This window comes from Candida albicans, chromosome R (genome assembly GCF_000182965.3).
Source record: "Candida albicans SC5314 chromosome R, complete sequence".
Lineage (NCBI taxonomy): Eukaryota > Fungi > Ascomycota > Pichiomycetes > Serinales > Debaryomycetaceae > Candida > Candida albicans.
In genome coordinates this window covers 1,200,978-1,216,839 of record NC_032096.1, presented here as the reverse complement: position 1 = coordinate 1,216,839, position 15,862 = coordinate 1,200,978, and the positions used below count along the sequence as shown (strand labels likewise).

The 15,862-nt window shown below is 35.2% G+C and overlaps 11 protein-coding genes across 11 annotated transcripts; 6 read left to right on the top strand and 5 right to left on the bottom strand. All coding sequences in view use genetic code 12, as the record gives it.

The window, feature by feature from the left end:
• Window positions 1–54: 54 nt before the first annotated feature.
• Window positions 55–1,515, top strand: CAALFM_CR05730CA (uncharacterized protein; the record flags this gene model as incomplete). The annotated part of the gene is made up of 1 exon (XM_706613.2): window positions 55–1,515. The coding sequence occupies one exon, from the start codon at window positions 55–57 to the stop codon at window positions 1,513–1,515; it is 1,461 nt and encodes a 486-aa protein (XP_711705.2).
• Window positions 1,516–1,732: 217 nt separating this feature from the next.
• TPS1 (alpha,alpha-trehalose-phosphate synthase (UDP-forming) TPS1) lies at window positions 1,733–3,169 on the bottom strand (the record flags this gene model as incomplete). The annotated part of the gene is made up of 1 exon (XM_706614.2): window positions 1,733–3,169. The coding sequence occupies one exon, from the start codon at window positions 3,167–3,169 to the stop codon at window positions 1,733–1,735; it is 1,437 nt and encodes a 478-aa protein (XP_711706.1).
• Window positions 3,170–4,096: 927 nt separating this feature from the next.
• On the top strand, window positions 4,097–4,954 carry CAALFM_CR05710CA (uncharacterized protein; the record flags this gene model as incomplete). Its single annotated transcript, XM_706615.1, has 1 exon — window positions 4,097–4,954. One exon carries the CDS (start codon window positions 4,097–4,099, stop codon window positions 4,952–4,954), a length of 858 nt encoding a protein of 285 aa, XP_711707.1.
• A 325-nt stretch (window positions 4,955–5,279) lies between these two features.
• CAALFM_CR05700CA (protein transporter YIF1) lies at window positions 5,280–6,182 on the top strand (the record flags this gene model as incomplete). The annotated part of the gene is made up of 1 exon (XM_706616.1): window positions 5,280–6,182. One exon carries the CDS (start codon window positions 5,280–5,282, stop codon window positions 6,180–6,182), a length of 903 nt encoding a protein of 300 aa, XP_711708.1.
• A 182-nt stretch (window positions 6,183–6,364) lies between these two features.
• Window positions 6,365–7,390, bottom strand: MCT1 ([acyl-carrier-protein] S-malonyltransferase; the record flags this gene model as incomplete). Its single annotated transcript, XM_706617.2, has 1 exon — window positions 6,365–7,390. One exon carries the CDS (start codon window positions 7,388–7,390, stop codon window positions 6,365–6,367), a length of 1,026 nt encoding a protein of 341 aa, XP_711709.2.
• Window positions 7,391–8,009: 619 nt separating this feature from the next.
• CAALFM_CR05680CA (uncharacterized protein) lies at window positions 8,010–8,408 on the top strand (the record flags this gene model as incomplete). Its single annotated transcript, XM_706618.1, has 1 exon — window positions 8,010–8,408. One exon carries the CDS (start codon window positions 8,010–8,012, stop codon window positions 8,406–8,408), a length of 399 nt encoding a protein of 132 aa, XP_711710.1.
• Window positions 8,409–8,439: 31 nt separating this feature from the next.
• On the top strand, window positions 8,440–9,111 carry HMO1 (Hmo1p; the record flags this gene model as incomplete). The annotated part of the gene is made up of 1 exon (XM_706619.1): window positions 8,440–9,111. One exon carries the CDS (start codon window positions 8,440–8,442, stop codon window positions 9,109–9,111), a length of 672 nt encoding a protein of 223 aa, XP_711711.1.
• Window positions 9,112–9,357: 246 nt separating this feature from the next.
• SDA1 (Sda1p) lies at window positions 9,358–11,637 on the bottom strand (the record flags this gene model as incomplete). Its single annotated transcript, XM_706622.2, has 1 exon — window positions 9,358–11,637. The coding sequence occupies one exon, from the start codon at window positions 11,635–11,637 to the stop codon at window positions 9,358–9,360; it is 2,280 nt and encodes a 759-aa protein (XP_711714.1).
• A 279-nt stretch (window positions 11,638–11,916) lies between these two features.
• On the bottom strand, window positions 11,917–13,578 carry BRF1 (transcription factor TFIIIB subunit; the record flags this gene model as incomplete). The annotated part of the gene is made up of 1 exon (XM_706623.1): window positions 11,917–13,578. One exon carries the CDS (start codon window positions 13,576–13,578, stop codon window positions 11,917–11,919), a length of 1,662 nt encoding a protein of 553 aa, XP_711715.1.
• Window positions 13,579–13,841: 263 nt separating this feature from the next.
• CAALFM_CR05640CA (uncharacterized protein) lies at window positions 13,842–14,417 on the top strand (the record flags this gene model as incomplete). The annotated part of the gene is made up of 1 exon (XM_706624.1): window positions 13,842–14,417. The coding sequence occupies one exon, from the start codon at window positions 13,842–13,844 to the stop codon at window positions 14,415–14,417; it is 576 nt and encodes a 191-aa protein (XP_711716.1).
• Window positions 14,418–14,436: 19 nt separating this feature from the next.
• On the bottom strand, window positions 14,437–15,759 carry DBP8 (ATP-dependent RNA helicase; the record flags this gene model as incomplete). Its single annotated transcript, XM_706626.1, has 1 exon — window positions 14,437–15,759. One exon carries the CDS (start codon window positions 15,757–15,759, stop codon window positions 14,437–14,439), a length of 1,323 nt encoding a protein of 440 aa, XP_711718.1.
• Window positions 15,760–15,862: the final 103 nt, after the last annotated feature.

Below are 15,862 nucleotides of genomic sequence, written 5' to 3'. Positions count from 1 at the left end.
TATTCACTTAACTATTCCATTGCATATCCTATTCATTAAATCTATTACCCTTGCATGACTGATATAGAGATTTATACAGATCCAATCATATCATTAGTACAGGATCCTAATTTGAGTAAAGACAAATGCAAATCATCCGAACTCATCCGACTAATTCATGAAATATCAGAACGACGAATTAATAGATTATGTTCCACTTCGTTTATAATATTACAAGAGTTGGAAAACATTCAATTGAAGTTTAAAAGTTGGGAGTTTTTATCACTAGATTTCAATTCAGATAATCATTTTTCAAACGATGATAATAATATTAAAGATTTCAATGCCGGCGTTGCAAATAAGGTTATAAGTGCTTGTACAGATTTGAATGTCAAAATTGCTAAAATATCATCCGATATCGATTTAATCAGCAAGAATTCTAGAACCCTTTCACCAAAAGATCTAATGAGTGATGCAGGGACAATGTTGACTTCATTGCTACTACGAATAATCAAATTGAAGAACGATGTGGTGGAGCAGCTAAGTATTTCGTATTCGAAAGCCAGATTAATTATAATTGGAGAAGAGTTGGAAATGTGGGAAGATGAAAACACAGTGATGTATTATAAATCGTTCATCGTTGCATTGCTACAGCAGCTAAATGATGCCGTAGAACAGGGAGATGGTGATGCAAAATACGAATGCTTAGCTGTTATTAACGATTTGGAAAAAATGTTTGAAAAGTTTAGAATAGAGAAATTAATTGATAAAACATTAGAAGACAGTCGCCACGAGCACGATGTTCAAGAAAAACAAAAAGGAGAAGAGGAAGAAGAGGAAGAAGCTGTGCAAGCAAAAGCTTCCGCAGACGAGACTATGACAACAATGACAACAACACCACAATCGACTATTTCAACTCATGACAAAACTCAAGAACATCTCCAGCACCATTTCCGATACGAAGATCATTTAGATAGTGTTGATTCTGAAACAGATTATTACGACAAACACGAAACTAGTCCTGATGACATGTATTCCGAATATTCAATGTTTTCAAGCTCACCACAATTACCAATGGTTCATTCAATCACTAGTGTCAAAGACCAAGATTCCATCAGCAATTACCATGGAAGTATTACTGAAGAATTACCATATTTAATGACTGCATTCAGTTCTGCTAAAAATTTTACAAACGATGTTAAACATTACAAATTAGAAGAAGAAAAAGAGAATAAACCGGTGAAAACAAAACCAATTCCTGTAGCAGTTAACCCATCTCCTCAACCCAAGAAGCCATTTTTCCATAAAACCAACTTACCCAATTCTTCCCTCTACTCCGAGAGTAACGTCATTCACCCTCCATTATATTCAAGCTCAGTTTTGAGAACATTTGGTATCAAGCCCCAGGTGATTAGCGTTCCTAAGGATGCAGTAGAGAAAAAGAAAACCACCAAAGACAAGCCATTATTGCTTACCGAAGAAAATATATCCAACTTGACACAACAACAACTTCGACATCACGATTATATAGATTGAACCGGGAAGTTTCCCCTTTTTTTTTCTTTAAGATTATTTATTGATATCTTTCTTTACTTCTTTTTACTGAATAATTAATATATCGTTTAATTGTTTTTACATTCTAAACGTAGAAAAAATAAACTAAAGAAAAAGAAAAAGAAATGTAATGAATTAAATGAAATTTAACAAGATTGTGTATAAAGTATCTCTCTCTCTCACTTTCTTAGCAAGTTATCTAGTCCCTCAAACTCTTTTGTGGGTTACATTTGTACAATTCTTTAACAAAACTTTCACCCCAAAATCCTGAAGTGTATTTCGAAATGTAGGTGAACAATTTCTTGAAATTAAATTCCCTCTTTTCTTCTGGTAATGTTAAACTTTCTTTGATTGCTTCACTTAAATCTTCAGTGTTCCATGGGTTAACAATCAAGGCACCATTAAGTGATTGTGCTGCACCAGCAAATTCAGATAAGATCAAGACACCCTTGCGATCTTGTTGACAAGCAATATACTCGTAACTAACCAAATTCATACCATCTCGAGTAGAACTAACCAAACAAACATCACTGATATTGTATAAACTGATCAATTCATCAAAGGGGATGGATTTGTGCAAGTAATGTATAGGGACAAATTCAACAGTACCAAATTCACCATTGATCCTTCCAACCAATTCACTCACTGTACTTCTTAAACTTTGATATTCTTCAACATCACCTCTGGATGGAACAGCAACTTGGACCAAAACTACTTTGCCAATCCATTCGGGATTTTCATTCAAAAAGACTTCAAATGCATGTAATTTTTGCGGAACACCTTTGATATAGTCTAATCTATCAACACCAACAATAACCTTAACGTCTTTGAATTTAGATTTCAATTGTTTAATACGTTCCACAACACTATCTTTTTTCAAACCGTCAATAAAGTTATCAACATCAATCCCAATGGGGAAAGCCCCGATGCTGATCGAACGTCCCTGGTACTTTATACCATTAGGTAAAGTACTGACGTTTGGCACAATTCTTGAAACCGAACTGATGAAATGACGGGCGTAATCATAGGTATGGAATCCAATTAAATCACAACTCAACACACCTTCAAGAATTTCTTTACGAACGGGCAAAATACGATAAATTTCTGATGATGGGAATGGTGTGTGCAAGAAGAATCCAATTTTAATGTTTTTCTTCTTGTTACCAATTTCTTGTCTTAACATTTCTGGCAAAAGCATTAAATGATAATCATGAACCCAAATCATATCATCATCATTGACTTGTTTGACTATTTCCAATGCAAATTTCTTATTGGCTTCAATATATGCTGCCCATGCATTTTCGTCAAAGTTCATTTCCCCAGGATGATAATGGAAAAGTGGCCATAAAATACTATTTGAAAACCCATTATAATGTAAATCAGCAATCGTATCACTTAAAAATATGGCTGTACAATTGAATTTGGATTTCAATTCGTCATTTACTTTAGTTTGCTCATCTTCTGGAATTTCCAATCCAGGCCATCCATACCATTGAAACTCGGTTGTTTTTTTCAAACCTTGTAATGCTGTAACGAGTCCACCGGAGGACATGGAATAATCGTATGAACCATTATCCAATCTTTTGATTGTAACAGGTATTCTATTTGAAACCACCAAGACTTTTCCTTGAACCATTGATGCTTTTTAAATGTTTGAATATTAGAGAATGATAAAGTATGTTTCACTTGTATTAGTATCAAAGAAGAAAAAGGAATTTTTTTAAAAAAAGTAAGAGTGAATCGAAATCCATGTTGGGTGGGTCTGGTGATTTATCTCACTCACTTGGTTACCCATTTTAGGGGATGAACTCCTGTACAGGATCAGACAAGAGAAAAAAAAAAAAAGAGAATGGAATAACCCCGAAATTGTAAAGGGGACGAATCAACTAAACAACACAAGGCGGTTTTCTCATAGCAATAAATCAAAAATCAAATTAGCAACACCAAAAAGATGTTGCAAATAGGGGTTACTTAGAGAATATGCTAGTCAAAAATTGTATCAGGTCAAGAATCTAGCAATTTTACCCTCAAACTATGAGTATGTTGGTATAAATTAAACAATTCATTGCAACAACAAACATTGACAGAATCATCAAACCTATTGTTTTTGGACGTACATTAACCATTATACCATAAAACAGACTTTTTTGTACCGAAAAACATTTATGCACGAGTTTATTGGAGAGATATTTGCGCCCCTCATAGCTTGAATCTAAGAATTGGCAGCCCTACACGTATGCATTCTTTGTTATTTACCAATCCAATTGAAAAAGGGCCCTAGTTTTAACTTTTCTGTTTCAAATAATAACGTGTTAAGTATACGGCTAATTCCAAGCACCACTTGGAGTATATTAGGGAATGAATTTTTCTTCAAGAAATGGATATACAATATTTTATTCAAAGTATTACACCACAGTGTATTGAAGCTAAAACTTTAGATTATTTACATTAGAAAAAGTTTTTCCCTCCTCCAAGCCTGGCATTACAAACAAATCAAAAACACGTTCATGGTATAAATATAAAAAGTCCCTTAATTCAGAATCGTGCAAATACATTCGTTCTTATGTCGTCTACTAGTATGGATATTGATATCTTTGCTAAATTGGCAAAATTGCCACTGGAGATTATTACAATTATCCTTGATTACTTGCCTAAATGTATTTTGCCAAAACTCTTGTATTTGTCGCCAATTAGGAAAATTGTTGCTTCTGCAATTTTATTGGACGTGGAAATCACTGAACATGTCAAAAGGCACGAAAGGAGTAACGAGCCAGGCGTTGGATTCTCCAAGTGTGACTGTGATCATATGACATTCCAACCAGAATGTTTGAAACAGGGTGTCAACCAATGGAAGATATTTCCGAGGATTATCCACTTAGAGTACTTTTTTGCATTTAAATTGACTTATAAAATTTTTCCAGAGGTTTTATATAAAGCTCTGAAAGTTAATGCTACTTTTTTTGGTTATGATAGTTGTGACCCTGATTCAGATTTAAAGCATTTTGCAGAATCAAAAGTCAAGTTTGATTCGCTTACTTTGCAATCTTGTGAGCATGTAAGTGAATTACCCACTGTTGTTACAAGTCTTGAATTAGACGAGACGATATTGGATAACTATGAAATTGATGGGCTAAAAAAATTGATATTGGATCTGTTTGGTTACGAGAATACAACAACAGAGTATTCGTTCGCTTCATCTTTGGAAGACTTGACCATCTTAGACTACAAAATAACTAAAATAACTTTGCCTCCAAACTTACGCAGATTGTATATCAGTACATTCCTAAAATCAGTAGATTTTGTATCTGAGGAAATGCCTCACTTGGAGTATTTGCTGCTTTCGTTGCCGGATGTCAAAAGCCTTGAAGATACTGGAATACATGCTCCTAACTTGAAAACTCTTGAAATAAACAGTCGTTAGAGGCAAGTCAATTTTAATAGTTTGAAACAATTGTAATATATAATACATTTAATTGTGAAGAATAATATTCATTCTTCAACATTTGTTTCCCGAAGTTGAGAGTATTGAGTAATCAAACTATACCGGTAATGGTAGCTTAGATTACATAATGTTACTTTTTTAGGAAGTCGATGCTTTTATTTCTTTTCTCTTTCAAAACAAAAAATTGTTTTTTTGTATTGTTGTGTTCTCTTGTCATTTTCTGGATTTGCCTAGTTCCACAACTTACCAGGAAAAGTAATTGAAACTGTCACAGCTCGAGATTAGTAATAAAAGATCTTCAAAGATGTATAATCCATATGGTAATGCCGCTGATGCCTATCAACAACAACAGCAACAGCAGTACCAACAACAGCAACAACAGCCTCATTCTACAAATTTACAACATCCACAGCCAATTCATCATGTTTCCTCACATCAACCACCACCAGGTGCTGCTGGGGGACAATTCAATTTTTTGAATGATCCAGCTGCTGCTTTGGCATCACAATTTGCACGTTCGGGATTTGAACAATCAAATCAATATCTTCAAGAAAATTTTGGCAGTTTACAAGGTGATATTAAGTATTATTTCCAAGTTAGCAATTCCTATGTATTTAAGAAAATCATTTTGATTTTGATGCCTTATAATCATAAAGATTGGAATAGAGTGTCCACTAAAGAGACAGGGACAAATCAATTCTTGCCTCCTAACTTAGACATCAATGCACCCGATTTATACTTGCCATTAATGTCGTTTGTCACATATATATTATTATGGGCTGCTTTCCAAGGTATAAATGGAGATTTCCATCCTCAATTGTTTGGATATTTGGCGTCACAAACTATTGCATTTTCCGTATTAGATGTTGTTATCTTTAAAACTGGGTTGTACTTATTAAATTGCCCACAATCAAAAATCTATGATATAATAAGTTTTTCTGGATACAAATATGTTTCAATCATTGTTTTGTTGATTTTAAAATACCTTGTGGGGAACTATTTAGGATTATTCTACTATATTGTTGTTTTATTATTGATTGCCAACTTGTCAATTTTCTTAATGAGATCTTTACGATTTCTTATATTGCCCCAAAGCACGTCGATGAATAACACCATTACTTCCAAGCAAAGAAAAATCAGAATCCAATTCTTATTTGTTTACTCTGTTATTATTCAAGGATTGATCATACTTTATATGAGTAAATAAAGCGACAGAAATAAAATGAATTTAATAGAAAATTACAAGCTTGAATGGTTACAGCGATAGACAAGAAATTATCCTACATTAGAAGAAAAAAGCTTAAAGTTCTGTGTGAGAATCGGGACGATTTGAGTATTGTGTTTGTATTTTGTATTGTATAGTCGGAATATGTACATACACATCAAAAATCAATTTTGCTTTAGCTGCTGTTTTAGTTCCATAAACTCTGAATTTTTATCAAGCGATTTCACATCGTCTAGACTAACAGACTTGACGTTATACTTTTTATTAATCCCATGTAAGGCTTCACCAGGTCCAAGATTGAAAATTGTACTCACGGGTGAATTTTCTAAATACGCTATTGATTTCTGCCACTGAACTGGTTGGTAGTTGGCCTCCAATATATTACGGATAGTAGACTCCTTTTCATACGACACCTGGCCATTCAAGTTAGATATTATTGGAATTTTTTGATCATTGAGTGCACCGTCCAATAGCAGTTTCAACTCAGGGACAACGGGTTTCAAAATCTCACTATGGAATGGTATTGATACAGGTAATTGCACTGCTTTTATTAAAGCCATCTTTTGGATCTTTCTTAGTATGTCAATAAACTCTTTTAGCTTGGTAATCTCACCTGATATCACTACTTGATAATTTGAATTAATATTTCCTAACACGTTGTGTTCTTGAGCTAGTTCAATAACTTCTTTGGCAAACTTGGGTTTTATTAACAATGCAATCATACCGTAGTTTTGGCCCAGACATAAATCTTCCATCAATTGCCCCCTTCGTCTAACAACCTTTATACCAATAGTAAAATCAATAATTCCACTTAGCACAAGAGCAGTATATTCGCCTAACGAGTGACCTAATAAATAAGAAGCATTGTCAATAATAGATATTTGATGTTCAGTTTCGACCAAGTTTGAAAGTATACAGGTTGATGCTAATATCGCCGGTTGAGCGTTTGCAGTCTTGCTCAACCACTGCTTAGCTTCTGTTTCAGAACTATTAGCGAACAACTTGTCTGAAAATTTGCAATTCAACGCTGCATCTAACTCATCTAGGTAATGTTGAAATAACGGTTTCTGAATTTTGACTAATTCCAAAACCCCGTTTCTGTATAATCCTTGACCAGGACAAGTTACCGCATATTTGCTAAAAAATCGGAAGTGCTGTTGCAGTTTTGATAAGGTCGTTATTGGCCACATGGGGTTGTGATGTAAGCAAATTGAATATCTGTAAGGTTTTCAGCCCATATTTTTTCTTACTCGTTCACGCAAGAATGTTGGGTCCGTGTGGTGTAAAATGGAGTCCTCACAGTGATTTGTGGAGAATGTAAACAAGCTCAAAGTTCGTTTTCAAGCCGAACAATTGGTTGGCCATGGTCACGGCAATAGATTCCTCAAGAAATAATACATTTTGTTGAAGTACATAACTATTTCGATGTGGCAAATTTCTCCAGAGTTCATTACTGACAGCACACAACATAAAATTAAGTTTACTGTAAAAAAAGGTCAAAAGGAAACTGTACCAAAAAAAAAAAAAAATAAAACAATCGAATCTCTTCCAAGAGTTTAACATTAATAATATTTTATAGTATATCGATAGTTTGGTATAGAGTTTGTTTACAGCCGACGCGAAAGCTTTTTCATATGGCATTCATTGTTGTGGTTCGAGTTTTGTTTCTTTTTCCGTTATACTTAACCAAAATCTTTTGTTCTCTAGCCGCCCGCCTCTTATTTTTCATCACCATCGGGTGTAACTCTAAATTTGTTTCATGCCAGATTCCGCAGCTTAAAACCAATTAGCGTCGGGCACAAAACAAAGATGAAAGGCGACAAAAAAAAAAATTTCTCCCTTGTTTTTCTTCTCCTATTGTCAATTTCTTGTTGTTCGCGTAGCCTTTTTTTTTCTCGTTCCACATTTTTCGATTACTCGCTCCTTTCTTCTCTCTCCTCTCCCGTTGTTCTCCTCTCTTCCTTCTTCCTCGCCCCCCCTAAAAGTTTATCAAATAAATTTTTTTTTTCTTTTCTTCAAAACTCTGATCATTCGCTCTGTCCACCAGCCTCCCCCCGATTTTCTCACCAGATTTTATTTTTCCAACAAACTTTTTTGTTGTCACCACTTTTTTCTTCCGCCCACTTCTACTACCATAACTACAACCAATCCTTTGGTACCAGAACACACCCAATACACCCTCAGTCCTTTGACACGACACACATATAATTCTCAAAAAAAAAAAACAAACAACACGCCAATGTCAGACTTGAAAACAACCAAAGACACTCTTGTCTCTACTCTTTTCGAATTATCCAAAGCTGCTCAAGACGCTGCCAATGCCGCTATTGAGTTTTACAAGGTAGCTTCTGGTGGTTCTGATCATGTTTCCGCTGAACAATTGAAAGCCGTCAGTGAAGCATTGAATACTGTTGCAACCTTATCTAGCGGTAATGGTGCCAAGATAGAGGCCACCGAAAGCAAGAAGAAGAGAAAGCAAGAAAAGGACCCAAATGCTCCAAAGAAACCATTGACCATGTTTTTCCAGTTTTCTTACGATCTCAGAAAGAAAATTGGTATTGAAAGAAAGAAAAAGGACTTGCCTTCTTTATCTGCTATTGACATGAACTCTATGATCAAAGACCGTTGGGATAGTATCAGTGAAGCAGAAAAGGCTGGTTACAAAAAAAGATACGACGACGCTATGATTATTTACAACATCGAAAAGAAGAAGTACGAAGAGTCTTTGAAAGATGGATCTGCTTATTATCCTCCACCAAGTGTTCAAACCCCAATTGTTGGTCATGGTATCGAACAGGATTTTGATGATGACGCCACTGATATAGTATCCAGCCCAGAAGAACCTAAAAAAAAGAAGAAGAAGACTGAAAAGAAAGAAAAGAAAAAGAAGTCTGGCCATGGTTCTCCATGAGATTTGCTTTGACAACCACTTCTTTTTTTTTTGGAACTTAATTCTTCTTTCTATCTGTATTAGTTGAAACAATTTTTCATTATTTCTATATTTCATTCTACATACAATCTTCTTTTTTTATTTTCAGTTGTTGTTGTTACTATTATGTTTTATTAGTATTTGTTATATTTAGTTGATCTGTATTTTTATCTCTATATGTAAAGTGTATAAAAAAAGAAATACAAACCTAAAAAACTTATATGTAGACTATAACCCTTTCTTCTTTTGCTTCGTTATATGTGCTCTTAAAACCCTTTGTCTATCACGTAAAGAAAGTTTCTGTTTACCTTGAACAGCTTTTTTATGAATCATCATGACAAAATTCTTCTTTCTTGCCTTTTCCTTATTGGTAGTAGAATGAGGAGTATCTCTCTTACCTTTTCTAGAGCCAAACTTCTCACGATCTTCCTTACCCTCTTTAGCATGAGCAATTCTTTCTTCTCGCAATTGTTTGTATTTGACTTTACCTACCAAGGAAGTAGAATCAACAGCTTCTTCATTTGAAATACCCATAATCTTCGATACACCTGCTTCTGTCCTTAATTCTTCTAATTTGGCGAAATCAGCTGGTGTCAATATTCTGCTGGAAAGTAACTCATTCATGGCTTGTTCGGCATTGATATCTGCATTTTCGTTTCTGATCTTTTGCTTCTTGGTAGGAGGTTCTTCTGAATCAGCAACTGCTTTTCCATCTTTGTTCTCCTCGCTATCTTCATCGTCGTCATCTGATGACAACTCTAAATCAGAAACTTCATCTTCGTTATCTTCTGCTTTACCTATTTTTGCTTTACCTTTCTCTGGTTCTTGTTCTTGCTCATCCTCTTCATTGTCATCATCACTATCTGAAATATTGATCTCTTTGTCAGATTCAACATCTATCCAATCACCTTCGATATCACTTGCATCTTCATCATCGTCAACCTCCCAATTGGCATCATCTTCTTCGTCCTCTCTACTATCTAAGCCTTGCTCTTTCTTCCATTTAGCTAATAATTCAATACCTGGAATTGAAGTAACGTTATTCTCAACCCCATATTGAGGCAAGCCACTTTTCTCACCCTTCTGCAATTCTATGCTAGCCACCTTACCACGATCTTTTTTCAACAACATTTCGGGTGCTACTTCACGATACAAAGAAATCAATGATCTTGCTGCCATCATCACTGCTTTAGATTTTGAACCCTTATATTCAGTCAAATCTTGCAATAACGGAGCGTCGATAGCCAATGGGGCTCTGGCTAATATTTCTCTAATGGTGTTTATACCTGCTGATGCTACTTCTGCAGCAACACCATCACTAACGAATTCGTCAGCAATTTTTCTCACGACAATTTGAATTGACTCTGGTGGTACCAAATCGTGTGATGCTTGAGCAGCGGCAGCCATAATTTGAGTGACATTTCTTTGCTTTGGAGTGAGATATTTCAAGAAAAATGTATATACACCCAACACAATAAGTTTATGTGTACCAATTAATCTTGAAATCAAATTCATAAACAAAATCTTTTGATCCAAATCAAATTTATTGGAATTTTTACTGCTCAAATGATTATCAAACATTTGTTCCGCAAAGCCTTGGGGATCTCTTAATAAATGAATGGCAGAAAAGTTCAAGTAAGTTGCTGAATGTTTGGAATTATTCTTCTTTTTCATGGCTTTTACAGCTTGCTCCAACTTCTTACCTCTTTTGGATGTCTTTTTATTAATTTGCATTTTATGTCTCAACTCATTCATATCGAAACCATCTTCATCTGAACTTTCTTCAAAATTGTCTTCCCTTTCCTTGTCAGCCCCTAAAAAGAACCTAGCACCTGCGACGGCAACTTTGACATCTGGATGTAAAGCAGCCTGAGTCATTATTTCAACGGTTCTGGAATCATCCCAAATACCTCTTCTCCATAATTCCCTTGTCAATTTAGTAGCCCATAACCCTTGATTGTCCCTTTGCTCCAATAAATTAAACAATAATGCCTGAGTTGATCTATTCAATTTCTGGTTCTTTGTGCCTGTATTAACAGATTTCAACAATGCAATCAAAGTGGAATAAATTTGTTTTCTCATTTGCTTCACTTGCTGTCCAGCATTACTAGTAATTAATAATGGGAATATTGTCTGTATCAACATTTCAGCAGATATAATGTCTTTATTTCTTAACATTGTCAAGCATTGGATAATTTTCTCACGTAACTCGGGAGTTAAATCACGATGGTTGTTTAATAATATCTCTTTTAATTCATTAGGAAAATTAGCAGTCTCTTTTGGATAGCAGTTACATACAGCTGACATAAATCCTATTAAATCAATAAACTCGGTTGTAGAGTTAGCATCCACACCGGTCGGATTAATTAAATACAAATCTCGAAGAGATTCATAATGGGAAAATTGCTGTAAGAATTCTTCATGGTATGATTCAGGATCTCTACGCACAACATTCTGTAAAAGAATAATGTTGGTAGGCAATATAGCAGCTCTTCTTTTTTTAGCCATCGTTGTAAACTCTAGGATATTAGATTATCAAAAGTAATTTATAAAGCTTCCTTTGCAATACAAGCGTGAATAATAGAATTTTTTTTTTTAAATGTGTATTTTTTTTAGGAACAGAAAGAGAGATGAGCATTTTTGTAAGAACACAAAATTATAGTGCGTTTTTTTTTGACTGCAACAAATAAATGTAAAGAAAACCAAATATAAGTTAAAGTACTATATTACTAATTTTTAAACACCAAATCTATAATAAGTTGTTTTTTTTTTCATAACCATTCATATTTAAAATCCCATGTTTCCTCCTAGTAACCCTTTAAGTGAATCGTAATTAATTTTCTTAGACACCGATGTTTTCGAAATATACATCTTTGCACTATCGGCAGCTGATCTTGGAGTACCATCTTCATCCAAATCAATGTCACCAAGCTCTTTACGTAACTCAGCAGGTAATGAAGACTTGTTTCTTTTACGACGATTACCGCTGGACGACTTTGATGTGTTTCCCGTAAGTTCATCTGCTTCTTGTTTCAACCTCTTTTTTTCTTGCTCAACCAAATAATCGTGGTTCAACCCGGTCCAAATTCTTTCTTTAATAGCAACTTCTTCTTCAGTAAGTTTACTTTCTAGGACGATCTCATCGTCATCATCTGAATTTAATTCCACTTCTGAGGAAACGTTCTGTAAAATATCGTCTGTTTTCGGTAAGTTTGCCACAAGGTTCTTTGGTTTATTAATATTCCAAATCTTTGAAGGGTCCTGCTCTGATCCATTGGCTAATGCTAATTCATATGGTGTTTTGTAAAGAGAGTTTTCCAAACTAGATTTCTTCATTTTCAAGATTCTATCCATCTGATCATTAAGATTTTCGGTGGTAATGGTGATATCGCTTAAAATTGTATTCATCAACAACTGTTTTTGAGCCTCCTCTTTAGATAATTTGCCAAACACGGATTGTTTTTCTTCTTCTGTCATCTTTGACAAGTCTTCAAAATTGTCTGTTTGCTGCTGCTGTAGTTTCTTGGAAATTTTCAATTCCATAGCACGGTTCTTTTCAAATGATGGAGGGTTAGAGCTTTCCAAGTTTTCAACCTCTCTAAATGACTTTACCGACAATGTACCAGCTTTGGTTTTTTTAAACTCGTTTAATCTTCTTTGTAATGTTTCTTCTCCAACGTGAGACACGGCAACAATTTCGGCATGGCTCCTACGGAAATTGTTCATTCTTGCTGCCAACAACACACACGCACCAGCAATACCTGCTGGTCGTCTTCCCTCGTGTATCCAATCAGCGGCCATTCTATGAGCTAATTTGACAGCATCTTTCGCCACTTTGGTGGCCTTATCCTTAAAATCCAATTTCTCTACAAAGTGTTGTATAAACAACGAAGGATCGGCTAGCGGTAATGATGTTATGTGCAACGCCTTGACCATTTTTAAAAAAGTAGCACCTAGTGAATACACGGAAATTTGCAATCTTGAACTAAAGTCAATCAACATATGGTGGGTTCTTTCTTTACGGCAAGCAACATACAAGCATGTAGCCAACACGTTATTAGACCGTCTTCCTTGGACGAAATTCAACGTTAACGCCAATCTGAACCATTCTCCAGCAGCCTCAGCAATATAATCAGGGATCTTTAAAGCAGCTGCAATTCTCTTAATTTTCCGCTTACCATTACTCAAAGTCTGTTCTCTACTCTCCATGGCATTCTGACGCCCACCAGCAAAGGTTGCTCTTGCTTGATCTGCTCCAACCATAGCACCTTGTACCATGGCTGCACCTGATGACGATTCTCCAAATTGGACTTCACTGACTATGGGGTTTTCTTCCAACACCGTTCCGCATCGAAGACAAGACACATCTCCTGCTGCAGTGTACCGATTGACATCAAACTGTGTGTGACCACACGTTTTACATTTTTGTTGTTTTCTAGGCTTGCTCATATTGACATAATATGAATATGTTTTTTCCAATTATATTGATTATTGGTTCGTCTTTTAAGTGTAGTATAAATCAAAACAAATAAAGTGTGTATAATAGAAAGAGAAATTTTAGATGCTATTTTTTTTTGGATTTTTATACACGCTATTCTTAGTAATTTAAGGAATCAGATAATTGTAACAAGGAATGCTAATAAACAAGGCAAAAAAAAAATTAAAAACCACAATCAGGACTTTGTGATAAACCGCCGACAAACCAAACCGAAATGACAAATTTAAGAGAACTTGAAGAGGAAATTGAAACTTATGAAGGTACTTCTGGGGATTTACAAGAGCAAAATGTATTACAATTACGTCAAAGAAAACTTTCTTATACCAGACGACCCACATCACAACCAAAAGTTCAATCGAAATTCCCTTATAGTTTGGTTATGAAAGTCGAGACTTCTGAACCCAGAGATGTGTTACAACTGGAAAGAACATGTCTTACTTTTGTTAGATTTTCAACTGCTTTGTTCTTTACAGCTTTGGGTATAATACTAAATTTCAAATTAGATACTTCTGGGTCGCCGGATGATAATTCTGGTAACAACAAGAAAAAATATTTCAATCACACGGCATTCAATAGTGCCATATCTTATATACTACTTGTTCTTGCCTTGTTTGTGCTATGTGTCACTGGTGTTAATTATTTTGTTACTATAAATCGATATGCTAAACATAAAATCGCTACTTATAGCTTTAACAATTTGACAACCATAATTGGAATGACAAGTATCATTGTAACGTTGATGGCAATAAATATCACTATGATTGTTGAAGGGTATATAGAACAATCTTAATAGAATGTATACACGAGGGTTATTTCTTAGATTTCTTTGGCTTTGTTACTCTTTCTGGTTTCACTTTATCGAGTCCATGTTTCTTTCTGTTGATTTTCTTACGTTCACCGAAATTTTCTTTATCCATTTCCATCAATGATTCACGTTTAGCCACTGATGTGGCACTCAATGATTCTTTAATCACATTATCGTCATTAACGTCTTCCAACAACTCCATTTTCTTATTGATTCTTTCTTCAATACTTTGAATTCTATCAATATCTTTTTCTCCAATAATAGACACGGCATCACCCTTTCTCCCTGCTCTGGCAGTTCTACCGACTCTATGAATGAAATCATCAGGATCAGCTGGGATATCAAAATTAATCACGAGCTCCACGGTGGGTATATCCAAACCTCTCGAGGCAACATCAGTGGCTATTAATATTCTAGCCGCGCCAGCTTTGAATCTATGCAATGAATTTGTTCTTTCAGATTGGGGCATTTCCGAATGCAATGAGGCGACTCGGAAATCCAATTTCCTCAACATTCTTCGTAAAACTTCGGCTGTTGTTGTTCTATTAACAAATATCACTGCTGTTGAATCCTTAAACTGTTCAAGATGTAATATACTATTCAAATATGCTTCTTTGACGTAAGAAGGAACAAACACATACGATATTTGTAATGTTGACGGTATAGCCACCTTATCAACTGTTTCAACTTCGTGCATAAACACGGGAGGTTTACCTGGAGTCGGTGGTTTCTCCTTCAATGCCCTCACAGCATCTGTTATAGTGGCAGTAAATAACAATGTTTGTCGTTTATCACTGGTAGGTAATACGTCAAAGCATCGTTGTAAATCACTGCCAAAACTATTACTCAATAATCGATCAGCCTCATCCAACACCAAATATTTAACTCTTCTTAATCCACTAATGGTTTCTTCTCCACTGTTCAAGATATGGTCAGCCAATCTACCGGGTGTGGCAATGACAAAATGGGGTTTTCTTTGCAATGCTAAAGTTTGTTGAACGAAATCTTCACCCCCGACAACAACAGCCACTTTAATATTCATATTTGCTCCCAATGCCGCAAACTGTTCAGCTATTTGTAATGCCAATTCACGTGTTGGTGTCAAAATCAAACCAAATATCCCAAAGGGATCTTCTGACCATTGAGTTAACATTGGGGCTGCAAATGCAATGGTTTTACCACTACCAGTTTTAGCACCACCAATACAATCGTGGCCCTTCAAAATTGCTGGAATACATGCTGATTGAATAGCTGTTGGTGTATATATCTTCATAGCATCAAGAGATTCACTAAGCCACTTGGCTACCCCTAAATCGTTAAAAGACATTGTGATAGAAATGTATTGTGTATGTTGTATAAGGTTGGTCTGATTCTGTTAATTTTTGATTTTTTTTTACTTTATGTAGTCTTTCCTCATCGCGAGAAATCTG